A 20,069-nucleotide genomic window follows, 5' to 3' on the forward strand; every position below is an offset into this window, starting at 1 on the left:
TAATGGCCAGTATCTTTGCTTGCATCCTGGAGAACTCCCAGCTGTAGTGTGTGCTAATTTTCCACCTTTACATGATGGCAATCATGTACCTCCGAGAAGTACTGGAAGGAGGAAAGAGGCATGCCATTTCCCATTCGTGTGATCTTCCAAAGACCCACTAACAGCCATATCTATGCCTGCCAATGCTTAAATCTTAATGGGCAAGTGTATGGATAGCTACTAATGCCGTCAAGTAGGCATCTAACTGTTTCCCAGGCTCGCTGCACAAGAATCTCCTTGTACAATTAAGTTCTCCATAGAGCTCAATGGCCAAGAGTACTACCTGGTTCTCGGGTCAAAAGATGGACCTGTTACTGAAAGTAGACGGAGTTCTAACTATGGCTTGGTTCATCCACTCTGCTGAATGGTGGAAGGCTTTGCAAGCAAAGCAGTGATTCTTGAACACCTGATCTCCAGCCTTTCTGTGGTCTTCTCCTCTGTACCAAAAATTTCTGGAGGCTAGTCCTTGGATGGTTCTGACATTGGGTGACCCTACCATGAAGGACAGATACCACCCCAACATGGGAGACTGGCATAAACTAAGTCTAGTTGGAGTTTGACTTGTAGGACTACAGTGAAGGAAGCATCTCTAGTTGATAAGCTTGCAGTAATAACAACAAAAATTAAGAAACTTGAGCTTCTGGCCTACCAGCTATGGATTGACTTCACAGAAGTAATCTTGGGCATCATGTAGTTCAAGGCTTCTGTGTTTTCCCCTAAACTGCAAGGTTCATCCCAGCTCACTTCTTTAATGGTGCTGTATATGGTATTTGGTATGGTCGGAGATTACCGGCTCCTCTATCCTCTACCACTCCCCCTCAGGCTACAAGAAAGTTGTTTAGATTTTAGTATTTGGTGCCAAGTTTCTTTTCAAGTACAGAACTGTTGACTACCATAATAGCAGGTAAATCTAATTTAAAGCCGGGGAAGCAGACATTTCTGCTCACAAATGAAAGAGATTTTCTGGAATTCTTCACTCGAGAGAGTTGTAGAGGCTAGCTAATTAGAAGTTTTAAGGTGGAGGTACTTTAGTTTTTAGAAGATTGAGAATTGAAGGTTATGGGCTCAGGCACAGGAGGAGTGGATGCCTGGAGTAGGCCAGTCATGTTTGCTTTCAATGGTGGGACAGGCTGAAGGGTTACTCCTTTCATTTCCTTTGCTCTTGTAAAATGAAAATTCACAAAGCTATTGAAGTAAAAACTTATGTTAACATGAAGATACTGCTTTTATTCCAAAATTCAAGTCCATTTTTTCCTGAAAGCTAGATTTTGAAAGTAAAATTCCAATTGGGGTGAATACATAAAGCACATGAGATTCTGCAAATACTGGAAACCTCATGCAATGCAGACAATGGCCTCATTATGCCATTGAACCGAGACTCGCCAGTGAGAACTAACCCAGATTGGGGATCATTTTTTTGAGCACCTTCACTCTGTCTGTCACAAGGCTGGACCTCCTAGTGGCTCCCTATTTGAGTTTGACTTTCCATTCCCATTCTGAAATGTCTTGCTATAGCCTCTTCTACTGCCACAGTGAGGCCAGTCACTGGTTGGAGAGGCAACATGTCACATTCCACCTGGGCAGCCTCCAACCCGATGGCAAAAACGTTGATTTCTCTAACTGCAGGTAATTACCCCCACTTTCTCTCTCCTTTTGTTTTGCCATTCTCCATTCTGGTTACCCTCTCACCCCTTCTCTTCACTTGCTCACCACCACCCTCTGGTTCCCCTCTTTTCCCATCTTCCAATGTCCTCCGTCCTCTCCTATGAGATTGCTCCAGCTTTGGCCCTTTTTAACTCTTCCATCTATCACCACCCTACCTCTTTCTTCTTTCCAGCCCCCATCCTTCCCCCTCACCTGGTCTCACCTATCACCCATCTGCTTGTATTCCTTCCCCATGCCTCAGCTTCTTATTCTGGCTACAGCGCACTTACTTTCCAGTCCTCATGATTGGTGTTAGCCCAAAACGTTGACTGTTTATTATAACCATGTAACAATTACAGCACGGAAACAGGCCATCTTGGCTCTTCTAGTCCTTGCCGAACGCTTACTCTCACCTAGTACCACTGGCCCGCACACAGCCCATAACCCTCCATTCCTTTCCTGTCCATATACCTATCCAATTTTACTTTAAATGACAATACTGAACCTGCCTCTACCACTTCTACTGGAAGCTCGTTCCACACAGCTACCAGTCTCTGAGTAAAGAAATTCCCCCTTGTGTTACCCTTAAACTTTTGCCCCCTAACTCTCAACTCATGTCCTGTTGTTTGAATCTCCCCTACTCTCAATGGAAAAAGCCTATCCATGTCAACTCTATCCCCCTCATAATTTTAATTACCTCTATCAAGTCCCCCCTCAACCTTCTACGCTCCAAAGAAGCGTATTCTCTTTAGATGCTGCCAGGCTTGCTGAATTCCTCCACTATTTGGGATGGATGTTTCTGAGGACTTTTTGTATTCTGGAAGCTGTTGCTGATTTTGACTCGCTGTGTTCCTGCTGAAAAGTGCACACGACTGTTGTTCCTACACTAATGGAAGGAAATGTTCAGTCGGAGAGCATGGATTACTCCGGTCTCAGGAGCTTTATCAGAACGAATTCCACAGGTGGTTGTCAAAGGATGTGCAAGTATTAATCACTCATTCAACTTGTTTTTTCTCCGTCCAGCCTGAAACAGCTCTTCACACTCCAGTGCAATCTTCCTTACTTGGGATTTCCACTGCCAGTACCTGTCTAGCACAGGGATACCTTTGGGTAAGTTACTTTAAAGGAGGTAAGAAGCAGTAATTAAACTTTCTGTGTGAGAACTTCTAAACTTAATTGCAAAGCTTCTGAATGGTTGCTTTTTGGGCAGCTTAGTGATAACTTGTATTTCTATCCATTCTTTGTTGCCCTCCACAGGTTGGCAGTGGGCGAGAACAGGGCCAAGGGCAGGTTGATCTCTTCTCATTAAACAGATCCACCCCCAGGCATGTCAAGTCTTTCCAGGTCAGCTCCCGGGTCTTGTGCATGGAGTATATCCCTCAAAAGGCCAGGAGTGAAGAGAATATTGACGGTCCATTGGTGAGGTCTGCAGACAGTCCAGTTATCATTATAGGACTTCAGGATGGAAGGTAAGCACCCACCTTACGTTGGTCAGTTTGTTGTCGGGAGGAAGTTAAGCAGACTTGGCGTCCCTTGGTTTAGGAAAATGGAAGGTGACTTCATTGAAATGTACAAAACTGATGGGACTTGACAGGATGATCGTGAAGTTGGTTTCTCAGGTGAAGCCAGTGTGCATGGTTTCAAAATAAGGATTCAGTAATGAAGAAATTCATTTATGTAGGGATTGTTTGTAATTTCTAGCCAATTGTGCTGAAGACACTGAGTCTCTGTATGGTTCTGTGCAAAAGTCTTAGGCACATATTCGTATATAGCTAGGGTACCTCAGACTTTTGCACAGTACTGTAGTAATTTTATGTATTGCACTGTACTGCTGCCACAAAAAAGCAGATTTCATGACATGTGAGTGATGATAAATCTGATTCTGATATGGGTCTCTATTGTGGACTGAGAGTTGGAAGGGAGAGGGGAATCATGGTTGGGGAAAGGGAGAGGGAAGCACCAGTGAGGCATTCTATAAACTAATTGTTTCGAATCAACTGACCTTGCATGGTGTGTCTGCACCTGCGCCACCCTCTGTCCCTGGCACTCCTTCTCTGCCACCTGTCCAGTGGTGCTCTACTCTCGCCACTCCCAACATCCTTTGCTCCCACCAGATTTACAAACTGGCTCTCAGCTCCATGTTGACAAGTCCATGTTCAAAAGCCTTAGGCATATGTGTAGGGTGCCTAAGACTTTTGCATAGTACTGTATTTGAGACAGAATGATACGTTTTAGATATTAGATTAAGAGGATATGTGTTTAGCAGGAAAGAGATGCTTACCTCTAATTCTCCTGAATGACAAAGCAGGCACTAGGAGCTGAATGGCTGCTCAAGAATTTTAGCCTCTGCAGAGTCTCTTGAATATTTGCTGGTGTTCTGATAACATTGTCTTCAGAGTTGCCCGCTGTTATGTGGCTGTCAGTTCATCTCTCATCACTATAGGGTCATAAACAAGAGGCAGGAGGACAGATGGGACTGTTTTTCATACACCCCTTGCCAACCATCCCACACCCTCCAATCTCACAACACATCTTGTTGGGGGGGTAGGGTGGTGTGGGGTATAGCTTGTGTAATAAATCACTACTGTCACAAATGAAGAAGGAGCTAGCAGCCATGTTCTGTTGTAACATGGATCTTGGGTAGTCTTGTAGCAGTTCAAAGTGAATTAGCTTTGAGTTGAAATCTGCTTGTGTTTGGAAGGGGTGCCTGTCAGCCGTTTTATTTTCAAAGTAAGATGACTTTTTGTGTTGCTCTTGATTTTCAGATAGATTAAAATTAGCACTTAAAAATAAATTCGCATCTTCATTCGGAAGGGAATATTTCCATCACTTTGAAGATAACATGTCTTCAATGTAATGTAAATATCAACACATTGAAGATTAAGACTAAATAAGCATCAAACACCACTTACACTGATCCTATTTCATTCTTCTATTGCTATCAACTTTTCCCATTCATTCTAGCACATACTAGAGGCAACTTAGGACAGCTAATTAACCTATCAAGCCCCCGTCTTCTTGGGATGTGGCAGGCGGCCATAGAACCTGGAAGAAGCACATGCATTCACGGGGGGGGAGAGAGCACAAGTGTAAAATATAGAAAGGCAGCCCCATAGGCTCAGGTTGGATCTACGTCACTACCAGTGAGTCACAGGGGTATTTAGCGTTTGCCTGATCTTTGCCATTTTAAATTTTGAGTGCCCCTTTGTCAGTGTATACTCTTCCTTGCTGCTGTATTACGTCAGCTTAGAACTTTGTGCTCAAGTCTTGGAATGGGAAGTGAATTCTCACCTACATTATGGTGATGTGAGGGTTTGCACTTAAGTTGAACAGCTAAGGGATTGTTTCTTCAGGCCTTAGGAGGATTATTCAGGCTTGCATCTTCTGGTTACACTGTAGCAATGTTAACCACGTTGAAACCTGTAAATTACCAAGTGTGGCTGAGGTAATTCAGGCTTAGACTTAAACAGAAGTTCCATTCTGCAAACTAATATTGCAATCTATGATTATCAAGTGGAGACATGCACAAAATCACATTGTTGCTGTCCCATACAGTCCAGCTTGCATTATAAACAAGGAGCATGCCACAGCACTTATTGTTTCTCAGATGCAGTACTGTATCATTTCGTAGGGACAGCACTGTAGCGTAATGGTTAGGACAACACTTTAGCAGTATCAGCGACGTGTTCATTCCCATTGCTGCCTGTAAGAAATTTGTGCATCCTTCCAGTAACCACATGAGTTTCCTCCAGGTGCTCTGGTTTCCTCCCACAATGCAAAGACTGGCTAACCTATGGTTGGTAGGTTAATTGGTTATTATAAATTGTCAGCTGATTAGGCTAGGATTAATTTGGTGGATTGTTGGGAGGTGCAGAAAAATAAATATAATTGAGTCCTCAAATATCTATATCTTGTTATAGCAACAGAGAAACACTGTAAGCCTTTGCTCTCCAGCCTTGAAGTTGCCTGATTTTTGAGTGAAATTTCTTGGCTTTTTTTAACAAAGGTTTGTTTTAAATAGTTTGATCCCTTCCTTTGAAACTTCAGGCTGAGCAATTGCATCAGAGGCATTAATTTTGCATGAAGCAGTTTCAAATCTTTGGCATTTTGGGACTTCCCTGATCTGATTAGTTTACCCTGTCACAGCTTGGCAATGTTAAGTGTACTCACTGAGATCTGATCCTGTTACTGATTATCATATTTATTTTGCTGTTAATCCATGCTACATTTCTCAAACCCTGTGTGGAAGTTTCTTTTTCAAAAATATAGGCACTAAATTATCAGTCTCACTCTGAGAAATGATGGGAATGGGAAAAGATGACAAGCTGATTTGGTGAAATTTTCTTAAATACTTGAGGGTAGTTTGGGAAGTATTTTATCTCCATTTTGCAGTAATTTGAGTGAATTCTATTCACTACTAATAACATTCTCCCTGGTTAACATAAAGTACAAAAGAAGAATGGATAAAATTCTTACAACAACACACACATCTCTTTAATGGTATTTATTGGATCTCTTTATTGCTAATTGCCAACGGGACATCAACTGTTAAAATCATTCTAAATATTGTGTGTGTTGTTGTTTGAATTTCCAGCATCTGCAGATTTCCTCGTGTTTGCTGGATAAAATTCTTAAACGCCTTGCTATAAGCATAGTTTGAAGGTCAAAGATGCCAGTATTTGTATGGTGAATTACTAAGTTGGTGTCACCAGTTGCTGGGTCCGTGCACACACGAAAGCCTTGTCTTTCTGGTTCCTTTTCAATGGGCAAACAAATAAGCTTCCTTGTTCTGCTGGCATCTGGTGTAAAAGTTGCAGAACTTTTTTTTTCCATTTTCTGGCATCGAAGTACCAAGTGGAACATCCAATAAAAGTCAGCGTGGATGACACAAAATGTAACGTTCAATAACCTCCATTTTAAAGTCTCTTGCCTAAAGCTCTGCTTAACACTTCTAATTGTGTATTGAGCTTCCACACAGCTGTTGAAGCTGTTTAAATTCAGGTATGTCATTGAGCCAAGATGCTAATCTGTGCCAAATTTGTACTCTCAGTAGCAATATTTTAGATCCCAGGTTTGGAATGGAGAAGGGAATTAGGTTGGGATCCCACTGATGTTTGCCTTTGCTAAAAGTGTATGAGTGAAAATGGAGTAACGTTCGTTGCCATTCAAAGAGTGGTGCTGCAGCAGGAGCTTAACCCTGTAGATAGGAAGGTCAAGATACTTGCGACATTTTAAGTATGTCGTCTCATAAAATAAATGCAGGATTTTAGCAACTTTCTAAATTCATTTCATATTCTGAATGCTTAGGAAATTTGCAAACCTGATAACGGAGAATGATTGTGATTTATATGAATGTCTATTGTAGCCATTTGTCAAGTTTATTGGTTTTGTCTTTCACTGTCACTTGCAATAATCCATTGGAATGTGAAATTTTCATGGTCTGGATGCTATAAAAAACGGAAGCTGAACTTTCACTTGGATAACTTTCTTGTAATACCAAGTCAGAACAGAGGAGACCCTTCAAATTTTAATTTATTTTTTGTTAACTCAAAATGGTGTTTCAGGAGTATAGACAATTCTAGCAGTCATATTCCCAAAGCATTTGATTAGTTAATCAGTTCAGAGTTGGCATTCATTACATTGATCATCAGTTGTGGGTTAGTTGATATAATGCTCACTCCTGCATTAGAAGGTTGCAACTCCACTGTATTCCACAAACCAGAGTACACAATTCCTTCCCCAAATGCTGCCTGAATGGAATTCCTCCAGCAATTTGTGTTTTGCTTTAGATTCTGGCATCTGCAGTCTCTTATAGCTGCACACAAGTCTAGGCCATCACTGCAACACTGAGGCACTACTTTGAAGCTGCATGGGAGGTTTCTGGCCTTTGCATGAGTAGATACGCCAATGCCTAGTTAGCCCCAGAGGTGCATAGGGTCATATAGCACTATTTTGAAGGGGGGAAAAAAAGGGAAGTTCAGGCTAGAATCAATGTTTCACATGGACCACACCCATTTCATAGATCTCTGGCCTTCCATTTCCCAAGGTCCCCATGGGTATTCTGGCTGACTTTTCTCATCTTTCACTTCACCTGCTTATGAAAATGCTTAAACTGGTCTCCATAAAGAGCCTGCACAACGTTGATCATGTCGTCGTTTTTGAGCAACAGAAGGAACATTTATCAGTAATCTATGTTGCACCAAATCAGTGAGGATTTAATAGCGGCTTGCTTTCCCTCAAGATGGTTCCCTGTCTCGTGTAGCCCGTCAGTCCGTGTTCTTCATAGTTTCAAAACAATTGAGTGCATATTGTCTCATCTGGTGTGCTGATGAGGATTTATAGAAATACAAAGAGGGATCATTCATTCCAATCAAATGGAAACATTAATCATCCTTACAAGGAAATACTGTGCCTTGGTTGGCAGAGCTGCAAAATCAATAATGCAAAGATAATTGGCTGTTGCTGCTGTAGAGTCAGACAGCACTGTAATAGGTTCAAGCCTCTGCTGAATATTCCAACTCCACTTTAGACCAATCCTTCACAGTAACCCATTCTGTTGTAGAGCATAGAATGGTACAGTGCAGAATGATAGAATGTTACCTAGGTTTCAGCACAGAGAAAGGTTGAACAAGTTTAGGTCTTTATTCTTTGGAGCATAGAAGGTTGAGGGGGGACTTGATAGAGGTATTTAAAATTATGAGGGGGATAGATAGAGTTGACGTGGATAGGCTTTTTCCATTGAGAGTAGGGGAGATTCAAACAAGAGAACATGAGTTGAGAGTTAGGGGGCAAAAGTTTAGGGGTAACATGAGGGGGCACTTCTTTACTCAGAGAGTGGTAGCTGTGTGGAACGAGCTTCCAGTAGAAGTGGTAGCGTCAGGTTCGATATTGTCATTAAAAAAAAATTGGATAGGTATATGGACAGGAAGAGAATGGAGGGTTATGGGCTGAGTGCAGGTCGGTGGGACTAGGTGAGAGTAAGTGTTCGGCACGGACTAGAAGGGCTGAGATGGCCTGTTTCTGTGCTGTAATTGTTATATGGTTATATAGTGCAGGAAGAAGCCCTTCAGCTCAGCACAACAATGACATCAGTCTAAAACTAATCCCATCTGTTTGCAGGTGCAATATAGATCACTCCATTCTCTTTCAGTTCATGTGGCTGTCTATGTGCCTCTTAAACATCACTACCATATCTGTTTCCTCCACCTCTTTGGCAGGGGACCTGGTAAAATAGGTTTCAGCTTCCGCTGCTGGCACTGTGAGCTTGACGAACTGTGCCTCTGTTTGCATAAGCAATTTCAGCCTGTCAGGTTGAATATCAGTGTTCAACAGGAGCATGGATCAGCCTGCAGACTGTCCAAGCCTAAGAGAAAGGGCAAATGTTTGAGGCCAAGGGTGTCTGTTATCTCATTAATCAACAAGAATCAAAATTGTGTAGTGATCTGTGACTTTGAGCAATCAATTCTGTCAAGTAGAGCACAGTTCCAAAGAGGTAGTCAAACTATTGACCATCAGCAGTGTAAGCAACGCTGCTAATGAGTGACACAAGTCAATGCATGCACTCACGCAAACTTTATGGCCTTGATGTTTGAAGGGAAGTGCCTGAGACCTCATCATGAACTTATCAGTGTATCAGGTTGAAGAAAATGAGAAAGTCACCCCTTTCCACTTGAGTATTTCATCTCTCGTTTGAGAAATCCAGATGAGAATCTCGACTTTGTTGATCTTTGACTTGTGTCTCAGGTTACATAAGTAAACAGAACTTCCAACCTGTCCAAAGGGCTTAATTGTGTGCTCGGAGGCATGGCTGTGCAAGAAACCTTTCGATTACCTTGTTCCCTCCACGTGAACAGTAACTGTATTTGATTTGTAATGGAGGCCATGGTAATGAGTTGGTATGAACAGAGGTAGATAATGAGAGCTGCTTCTGATTGAGCTGATGGAATCTTACATCCCAAAAATGTGCAGGTTGTGTGTGTGTGTGTGTAAGTTGTCTTCAGTGTGTAGGTGAGTGTTAGAATCTGGAAATGTGAAGGGGCAATGTAGATTATTTGATTTTGTATGATAAGCAATCAATACAAGGGAGCTTTAGTAGACCATTAAGCCCATGTGTGGAGAAAGTAATGGGTTAAGATTGTTTTAGTGTAAAATTGGATGCTTGATAGACACAATGGATTCTGTGTGGTTTCATTGCTCTATCTCTGTGACCATGGCTTGTACTGAACTCCAGCAGAATGTTAAAGAGGAAAAAACCCTGCAGGATTTGCCTTGCCTTGCCATGCTCCCTTAACTCCTGGTGGAGTCATTGGGGCTCCGTCATGACAAGCTTTGCACCAGTCTGTTCCATCTGTCGCGGTTGAGGCAGAGCCTGGGTCACCGCAAGTGTTTTCCCTGTCCGTTCTTTAATGTTGTCCGTCCATCTTTTCCTCTGTCTGCCTCTCCTTCTTTTCCCCTCCACAGTTCCTTGCAGAACGGTCTTTGCAAGGCCACTGGATCTTGTTACGTGGCCGTACCATCTCAGCTTGCTTTCCTTCACCGTTGTGAGGTCTTCATGGGGGCCAGTGTGGTGCTGGATGGTCTTGTGGACCTGCTCGTTTGTGATGTGGTCCAAGTATGAGGTGCAGGATTTGCTGACCTGGCAATGTTAAAGCTCCCTTATACTGACGACTCTATCACAATCACAAGGGGCAATCGACTGCCCCTTCATGTCTCCATCTCCTGGAAGCAGCAAGATGCCAAGAGAAAGACCATCTTTAGGAAGTACTTATGGGCTACCGACTGGGTTTGTCTGTTTTCAACAAACAGATGGTGTTTTGTGGTATGTGCCTGTGATGCTGCTGAAAGTGAGATTTTCATTCTACCTGTCTATACATGCACTTGTGCAGATGACACTAAACTTGACCTTGTTAGTGACAGCAGCATCTCAGGATGAGTGCTGTGGTCTGGCGTAGCTAGCTGTTGGGCCCATTATTACAACAGCATTACCTGAGAGTCGATGCTGACATCCTGAGAGGGAGCAAGGTCTTCATTCTCCACCATGAGATTGGAACACACCTGAGGACAATGGACTAGGGTTGGATATTTAGTAAGAACAAGATCATATACACAGTGGCCACTTTATTAGGAACAGGATTAGAACCTGATGTGGTCTTCTGCTGATATGGTCCACCCACTACAAAGTTCAACATGTTGTATGGTCAGAGATGCTATTCTGCCACCACGGTTGAAACGCACGTTTATTTGAGTTACTGCTGCCTTCCTGTCAGCTTGAACCAGTCTGGTCATTCTCTTCCAGCCTCTCTCATTAATAAGGCATTTTTGCCCACAGAACTGCTGCTCACTAGATGATTTTTAAAAATTTTTGTTTTCTGCACCATCCATTGTAGTCTCTGGAGACTGCTGCACGTCTCCCAGGAGATCAGCACTTACTGAGATGCTAAAACCACTGCATCTGGTACGGACAATCATTCCACAGTCAAAGTCACTTAGATCACATTTCTCCCCCATTCTGAAGTTTGGTCTGAACAGCAACTGAATCTTTTGACCGTTTCTGCATACTTTTATGCATTGATTTTCTGCCAAATGATTGGCTGATTAGATATTTGCATTAAGAGCAGGCATTCAAGACTATCAAATAAAGTGGTCACTGAGTGTAGCTACAATCAAAGCTCCAGAACAATTTCAACATAAGCAATCATCTCCCCCATGGTGTTTGGCGCACTGCAATAAGGTACTTTGAAGAGAGTGGCTGAGCCGAAGCTTTCTTGTGAGGGTCTGAAAGGATGAGGAAAATTTCAAAATAAATCGAGTACTAAGTCAGACATTACAATTGCCCGAAGTTTGGCATTGCTTTTCAATGAAGGCCAGGTACAAATAAACCTGCATCTTAATGCTATTTACTGTGAATAAATTCATCACTCAAGTGCTCCCCTGTGAATGAAGGGAATTTATCAAAGTGCAATATATTCCTATGAGAAAAGCAAAGAAAAATTGAGTTTCTTTAGATTTATGTCAGACCATGTTGCACATTAACTTTTTTTGGTGCAAAATTTCCTCTCTTTCCCCATCTGTAACTTGACTAATTTTGACTTATCCTCAGGTGAAGCAGTCATTAATCAATCTTTTTTTTTTCTTTCCAGTGTGGTGGGATACGGTGGTATTGACATGGCAAGCCAGTGTTTGTTTACATTTAAAAGCCCCGCGGAGATGCCTGTTGTGTGTCTCAAGCATTTGCAGGATGTTTTGTTTGCTGGGCTGCAGGATGGGACCGTCGCAGTGTACACCAGGACAGCTGGTAAGGATCAAATACAATATTGCTTCCTGACTACAGTCCTCGAACAGTTCAGCACAGGAAAAGGTCCATTGGCCCAGCAAGTTTGCACTGACTATGATGCCAGTCTAGCTAGTCCCATCTACTTGCATGTGGTCTGCATCCCTCTTTCCTCTGCCTGTTCATGTGTCTTTCTAAATGCCTCTTAAATGTTGATATCAAATTTGCCACTATTGAATTCCAGGCACCTGCCCCTGTGTTTTTAAAAATAACTTGCCTTGCAAGTTTCCTTTAAACTTGCCCTCTCTCACCTTAACCCTATCAGCTTCAGTATTTGACATTTCCAACTTGGGATGTTGGGTGGCAGGGTAGGGATGCGTCTTAGCGCCCCCTCCCCCCGGAGCAGGGTCACGTAATATCATGGGAGCAGGTGGTGGACGGTCGGATGAGCAGATGGTGCATATTGCAAGTCCTGGTAATGCAACCACTGATGCCAGGCTAGCAACCTCTGATGAGTATTGATAATGGCTGGGGTCACCCATCTCGTGAAGACACTGCCCAGAAGAAGCCAATGGCAAACCACTTCTGTAGAAAAATTTGCCAAAGACGATCATGGTCATGGAAAGACCATGATCACCTATGTCATATGACACGGCACATGACGATGATGAACATGGGATGGGTGGGGAAGGGGTCTTGAACTCTTGACTGCACACGCTGCATATATCTCTCATGAGGCCTCCATCAGTCAGGGTCGATAATGGATGTTGCCTTCTAGCTGTCTAGATACGCACGCCTGGATATTACAGTATGGAGAGCAAGCTGTGCACATGTAGCAAGTTCCCCATCACCACGCATCCAATGAGCCCAAAGGAATGGCAGAGTTTGGCACCAGCAGTATCGCAAGAGTTGCCAGTCAGCATTGAACCCAACATAGGACTGCCTTAGGATTTTTCCCACTGGGTTAAGTCCTGAAGCCTTCCCCATGAATTGGTATAGCTGCAAGGAAGCGGAGGTTTGAGATCAGAGTTATCCTTCTCCTGGATGAACTGCCAACCTTGGCTGATGAGCCCCATATACCTGAAGTGGACTGATATTAGGTTACCAGTAACCTACCTTTGCTGCTTCTCCTGTCAGTAGAAATGGTTCTGTCAAGCTTAGTATCTAAGCCACACATGAAGGCTAGGAGCTTGACTTGGTTGTCAGAGGCTATCTGAGACGCATGCCATTGGGAGCATTTAATAGGTAGTGGGAGCTTGTCCCTACTTCCACTCCCAGCTATAACAACCTTGGGAAATGTACTTCTCTTAATTTAGTACATTCTGTTGGATCACCTCTCAGCCTCCAAAACTCCTGAGAATGCAGTCTGAGTTTGTTCACCCACTCCTTATAACTAATACTATTCATCCTGATGGACCTCTGCTGCATCCTCTCCACATAGTCCTTGTAGTCTGGTGACCAGAACTGCACATGATACTCTAAATATGGCTGGACTAATCTTTTAGACAGCTGCAACATGATTTCCCTACTTTGATACTCAGTACCTCAACTGATGAATGCAAGCATTTTGTACACATTTGTCACCCTATCTACGTGTTGCTACTCTCAGGAGTTATGCACTTTCAAGAAATGCAGCATAGTAACAGACCCTTCTGGTCCCACAAGCCCACACCTCCCACATGACCAATTAGCCTACTAACACGTCTTCAGAATGTGGGAGGCAACATGTGGTCATCGGGAGAAGATACAAACTCCTTACAAGCAATAAACAAGAGGAAACCACGATCCTTCCCCTTCTCCAGCTCCATATCCCTTTTGCCAATCACCTTTCCAGCTCTTAGCTTCACCCCACCCTCTCCGGTCTTCTCCTATCATTTCACATTTCCCCCTCCCCCTCCTACTTTCAAATCTCTTACTATCTTTTCTTTCAGTTACTCCTGACGAAGGGTTTTGACCTGATACGTCAACAGTGCTTCTTCCTATAGATGCTGCCTGGCCTGTTGCGTTCCACCAGCATTTTGTGTGTGTTCCTTACAAACAGTGGTGGGTAATGAACCCAGATTACTGGCACTGTAATAGTGTTGCCCTAATTGCTATGCTACTGCGCCTCCTTGCACCCTAAAATCCTTCTGCACACCAGTGCTTCAAAGGTTCCTGCCATTTACTGTACGTTTCTTGCATTGGACCTCCCAAAATGCCACATTTTACACTTGACTGATTGTAGATTTCTGGAGAGTGAAACCAGAGGTCCATGAGCCAGTAATCAGAGATTGAGAGGTCAGTAACTTTAAATTCTTGGGTGTCACTCTCTCAGAGGACCTGTCCTGAACCCATCATATAAATATAATTGCCAAGAAAGCGCAACAACGCCATTACTTCCTTAGGAGTCTACAGAGATTTGGCATGTCATCAAAAAACCTTGGCAAACCTCTATAGATGTGTGGTGTAAAGTGTGATTTTACAGCCTGGTATGGGAACACCAATGCCTTTGAGTGGATAATCCTACAAAAGATAGTGGATTTGCCCAGTATATAATGGGTAACACCTTCTCAACCATCGAGCACATCTACATGAAACACTGCCATAGGAGAGCGGCATTGATCATCAAAGATCCTCACCACCCAGGACATGCTCTTTTCTCACTGCTGCCATCAGGTGGAAGGTATAAGAGCCTCAGGACTTGCACCATCAGGTTCAGTAACAGTTTCTACCCCTCGACCATCAGGCTCTTGAACAAAAGGAGTTAACTACACATTCTACTTCTGGTGTTCCCACAACTGATGGTCTCATTTTAAGGACTCTTTATCTAGTTATCTCTTGCTTATTATTTTTTGCTAATTATTTATATTTGTATTTGCACAGTTTGTTGTCCATTGATCCTGTTTACAGTTAGTGTTCTATAGATTTGCTAAGCATGCCCGCAGTAATAGAATCTCAGGGTTGTATGTGTTGACATGTTTGTACTCTGATAATAAATTTTACTTTTAACTGTTACTTTGAATTTGACAAAAGGAAACTTACAGATGCTGGAAATTCCAAGAAACACGCACAGTCCATATGTCAGGCAGCTTTAATGGAGGGGATTAAGCAGTTACCTTTTCAGGCCAAGGTCCGGTTAGTTCCTGATGAAGTATTTTGACCTGAAACGGCGACTGCTTATTCCCCTCCATTGATATTGCCTGACCTGCTGAGTTTCTTCAGCATGTGTTAAACTTCATACTTGTCTGGATTACGCGCCATCTGCCATTTTCAGTTGATGTACACGTACTGTATCCTTTGACAATCTTCTTCACTGTCATCAACTCCACAGATTTTTGCTTTCTGCAGACTTACTAATTGGACCACCAAAATGTTCAAGCAGATGATTTGTCTTCATCACAAACAATGGAGGTCCCAGCCCTGATCTGTGTGGACCATCACTGGTCATAGGTCCCTGGTCAGAGTAACACTCTGTCTTCTGTGACCAAACCTGCTTGCCAACTCACTTTGGATCCCACTTGACTTCATCTTTTGGACCAGCATGCCATGAGGGACCTTGTGAAATGCTTTACTGATATTTGTTTTTGATTTTTGGCCAAGCATTCTCCTGACTGTTGTGTCTCTAATAACTTAATAACCAGGTCATGCTCTCTTCCCACTGCTGCCATCAGGCAGAAGGTATAAGAGCCTCAGGACTTGCACCAGCAGCTTCATGAACAGTTGCTACCCTTCAACCATCAGGCTCTTGAACAAAAAGGGATAACTGCACTTGCCCCATCATTGAAATGTTCCCAAAACCAGCGATGTCACTTTTAAGAACTCTTTATCACATGTTTTCATTATTTATTGCTATTTATTTGCATTTGCACAGTTTGTTGTCTTTTGCACTCTGGTTGATCTTTCATTGATCTTGTAATAATTGCTGTTCTATAAAATTGTTGAGTGTAGACACAAGAAAATGAATCTGAGGGTTGTATATGGTGGCATGTATGTACTTAGATGATAACATTTACGTTGAACTTTAATAGATATCAAGTTTGAGTAAAATTGTGGATGGAGAGTTGGGATGGGCTTTATGACGGGAACTGTACAAACAGAGACCCCTTTACTCTTGACTCGTTCAGGTGTGCCAAGATAGGTTTTTTTTTGTACCTTCTGTAACTGCATTTGGAATTCGTATGGAATTGGAAATGTATGGATTCATTGCACATGTACTTGGCTACTCTTAGATCCTTGCAGGGAGTGACTCTATTCTAAAGGCAATTCCTGAATAGTTCACCTATATAAGAGATGGTGGGTTTTAATTGGATGTCTACAAGGCCAATGAAGTTTACCTTTTTAATATGCTGTAGGTTTCTCTCTCCTGTATCATTGTGATTTTCTAAGTTATAATGAAGGTAAACTTTATTTTGGGTTAGCTCTGAATTGGGTCCACTTTATAACCACTGTTTTTAAGAGAGATAGGAAATGAAAGACATTATCACTGGCTCTCTCCGTGAATCTCAGTTACCAGACCTGGATCTAAGTCACTAGCTTGATAGAGGATATTGGTCTCCTTAATTTCAAACAATAGTCCTACTTACATTTGCAAATGTGCTGTTAAATCTCTGAAGATCTTTGCATGAACCAATTAACATTAGAACATCGTTGGCACACTGAAGGTTGATGAAATGGTGGCTTTGATACTGGATTAGAGAATATTTGTTTTTGAGGTCTAATGGTTTGTGTTGTTGAAATTGCAGTGTGAGTTCCAGTACATCCTGCTCTAATTCTTCCTTCATTTTCCTTATCTCCATTTTTCAGAAGGAAGCTGGAAATGGGATTCTCCCCGATCTGTTAAGGTTGGATCAGCTCCGGTCCTTTCACTCCTGGCTGTGGACGACACAATGTGGGCTGGCTGTGGGAATCGGGTCACTCTGATCGATGTCAGTTCCTTCACTACTCGGGTATGAGCACTGCTATTGCTGCCAGACCGTGAGGCTTCTTCCCCTTGAGGCTTTTAGCTACAACATCAAAGGAAGCTCTTGATCGAGTTAGTGAGACTTAGATTCATTCTCTCTATTGTAGATGTTTGATCTAAAATAAGTTTCTTTAAAGACCAACTTTAAGAAAAAGCTAAATTTGTACATATAATACAGCCATTCACCACATTAGGCTCATGGGGAAACAATTAGTCTCAATCTCTTTAATTTTTTACCCTTGCAATTTATTCTTCTTCACTTATGTTTGTCACCTCTCCCTTGGTTCTTTTAACCTGCACAATGGCAATTTACCGTCGGCATTTAATCTACCAGTACATCTTTGGGATGTGGGAGGAAACTTAGAGGAAACCCACAAGGTCACAGAAAGAGCTTGACAACTCTGAGGCCGGTATCAAACCTGGTCACTGGAGCTCTGCTGTATCTTGGCATTGTGCTGTGCACGATTCACAATAACAATTAATTTTTATGGCCATGTTATTGTTTTTTCCTCAGTCACCTGAGGAAATCTGGTTAGTCCTGATACCTTGAACTTCATCAGGCATGTGCAGGCCTTCATTAGCAAAGGTACAGTCTGGTAGTAAACACAAATAATATATATAATTTATGGGTGAAGATATCTAGCCATCATTGTACAAGGCTACATCTTGGAACTTGCTATAAGATGTTAATTAATTAGCTTGAGTTGTTTGTGATTTGTAGTATTAACAAGGAACAGGCCTAAAATCTGTATGTTTTTTTTTTACAAATGTTACGGTAGGGAGTGGGTGGCGGGTTGGAGATGTGTGTCTATCAAAGGAAGTGTGAGACACCCCTTCCCCTCGCTAGCCTTCGGTTGCCCTTGGGCAAGGTGTGGCAACTGCCTAGCTCCGCCCCCCCCAATCAGGTCGCGTGAAGCCATGGGAGGAGGTGGAGGACGGTCGTATGAGCAGCTGGTGCATACCACAAGTCCTGGGTATGTGACCGTTGATTCCAGGCAGACAGTGTCTGAAGAGTGTTGATAATGGCTGGGGCCACCTGTCTTGTAAAGACACCGAACAGAAGAAGGCAGGTGCAAAAAACCACTTCAGTAGAATTTGCCAAGAACAATCACGATCATAGACCATGATAGCCCAGGTCAATATGACACGGCAGGTTACGAGGATGATGATGATTAGGTAGAACTGTTTTTGTTCACCCTTTTCCAGGGCAGCCTAAAAGGTAAGGAATCATTGGTTAAATCAATGCTCTGTTTAACAAATGGGTCAACAGCAGTTCTCCTTTGGCCTCAAGTAGAATAAAAACAAGAAGAACTTGCAATTAGTGGATGTTGCTGCATTAATTGTATTGTCGCAGTTCATAATCAGAGTGAACAGTTATAAAGTCAAGTCAAGTCACTTTTTATTGTCATTTCGACCATAAAAGCTGGTACAGTACACAGTAGAAATGAGACAGCATTTTTCAGGACCATGGTGCTACATAAAACAGTACAAAAACTACACTGAACTACGTAAAACCAACACAGAAAAAAAATTACACTAGACTACTGACCTCCCCAGGACTGCATAAAGTGCACAAAACAGTGCAGGCATTGCAATAAATAATAAACAAGACAATAGGGCAGTAAGGTGTCAGTCCAGGCTCTGGGTATTGAGGAGTCTGATGGCTTGGGAGAAGAAACTGTTACATAGTCTGGTTGTGAGAGCCCGAATGCTTCGGTGCCTTTTCCCAGATGGCAGAAAGTAGAAGAGTTTGTATGAGGGGTGTTTGGGGTCTTTCACAATGCTGTTTGCTTTGCAGATGCGGCGTTTGGTGTAAATGTCTGTAATTGTGGGAAGAGAGACGCTGATGATCTTCTCAGCTGACCTTACTATCCGCTGCAGGGTCTTGCGATCCGAGATGGTGCAATTTCTGAAACAGGCAGTGATGCAGCTGCTCAGGATGCTCTTAGTACAACCTCTGTAGAATGGGGTGAGGATGGGGGTGAGAGATGGACTTTCTTCAGCCTTCGCAGAAAGTAGAGATGCTGCTGGGCTTTCTTTGCTATGGAGCTGGTTTTGAGGGACCAGGTGAGATTCTCCGCCAGGTGATCACCAAGGAATTTGGTGCTCTTAACAATCTCTACTGAGGAACCGTCGATGTTCAGCAGAGAGTCGTTGCTCCGTGCCCTCCTGAAGTCAACAACCATCTCCTTTGTTTTGTTCACATTCAGAGACAGGTTGTTGGCTCTGCATCAGTCCGTTAGCCGCTGCACCTCCTCTCTGTAAGCTGACTCATCATTCTTGCTGATGAGACCCACCACGGTCGTGTCATTGGCGAACTTGATGATATAGTTCGAGCTGTGTGTTGCAGCACAGTCGTGGGTCTGCAGAGTGAACAGCAGTGGACTGAGCACGCAGCCCTGGGGGGCCCCCATGCTCAGTGTGATGGTGTTGGAGAAGCTGCCTCCAATCTGGACTGACTGAGATCTCCCAGTCAGGAAGTCTAGTATCCAGTTTCAGAGGTAGCCAGTAGGCTCAGCTTTCCAATCAGTTTCTGAAGAATGATTGTGTTGAATACTGAACTGAAGTCTATGAACAGCATTCGAACGTACGTGTCTTTTTTGTCCAGGTGGGTTAGGGCCAGGTGGAGGGTAATGGCAATGGCGTCATCTGTTGAACAGTTGGGACGGTACGTGAACTGCAGGGGGCCCAGTGAGGGGGCAGCAGGGTCTTGATGTGCCTCATGACGAGCCTCTCGAAACACTTCATGATGATGGATGTGGGTGCAACGGGACGGTAGGCACTGAGGCAAGACACTGAAGACTTCAGCATGGGGACGATGTTGACCCTTGTTGAGTATCTAAATAATTGTGAGCTGTAGTTTAATTTTTTTTTAATCTGCAGTCACGGGAAATCTGAAATAAAAATAGAAAATTTAGGAATTTCAGTGAGTCAGGCAGTATCTGTGGAAAGAGAAACAGAGTTAAAGAGAAACAGATTTAAACAGAAGCCTTTCCTCTGCTGTGGTAGTTTGGAGTTGCCAATTTACAATGAACTATCTCCATTCTCCATTCTAGTCTCAAAACCACCAATCATCAAACTTCAAGCAACACACACAAAATGCTGATGGAACGCAGCAGGCCAGGCAGCATCTATAGGGAGAAATACGGTTGACGTTTCGGGATGAGACCCTTCATC

General features: G+C 43.0%; 1 protein-coding gene across 3 annotated transcripts in view; it reads left to right on the forward strand.

Annotated features, from left to right (window-relative positions):
* Window positions 1-20,069, forward strand: part of arhgef10lb (Rho guanine nucleotide exchange factor (GEF) 10-like b) — a 197,401-nt gene that overhangs the window by 156,702 nt on the left and 20,630 nt on the right. For 2 of the 3 annotated variants that reach the window (XM_073031768.1, XM_073031769.1), the window contains 4 exons: window positions 2,707-2,793; window positions 2,941-3,152; window positions 11,823-11,977; window positions 16,736-16,878. In XM_073031768.1, the coding sequence (XP_072887869.1) occupies window positions 2,707-2,793; window positions 2,941-3,152; window positions 11,823-11,977; window positions 16,736-16,878 (597 nt within the window). Of the gene's footprint in view, window positions 1-2,706; window positions 2,794-2,940; window positions 3,153-11,822; window positions 11,978-16,735; window positions 16,965-20,069 lie in introns of all 3 variants that reach the window. The other variant, XR_012096662.1, reaches the window with a different exon arrangement.

This window comes from Hemitrygon akajei, chromosome 29 (genome assembly GCF_048418815.1).
Source record: "Hemitrygon akajei chromosome 29, sHemAka1.3, whole genome shotgun sequence".
Lineage (NCBI taxonomy): Eukaryota > Metazoa > Chordata > Chondrichthyes > Myliobatiformes > Dasyatidae > Hemitrygon > Hemitrygon akajei.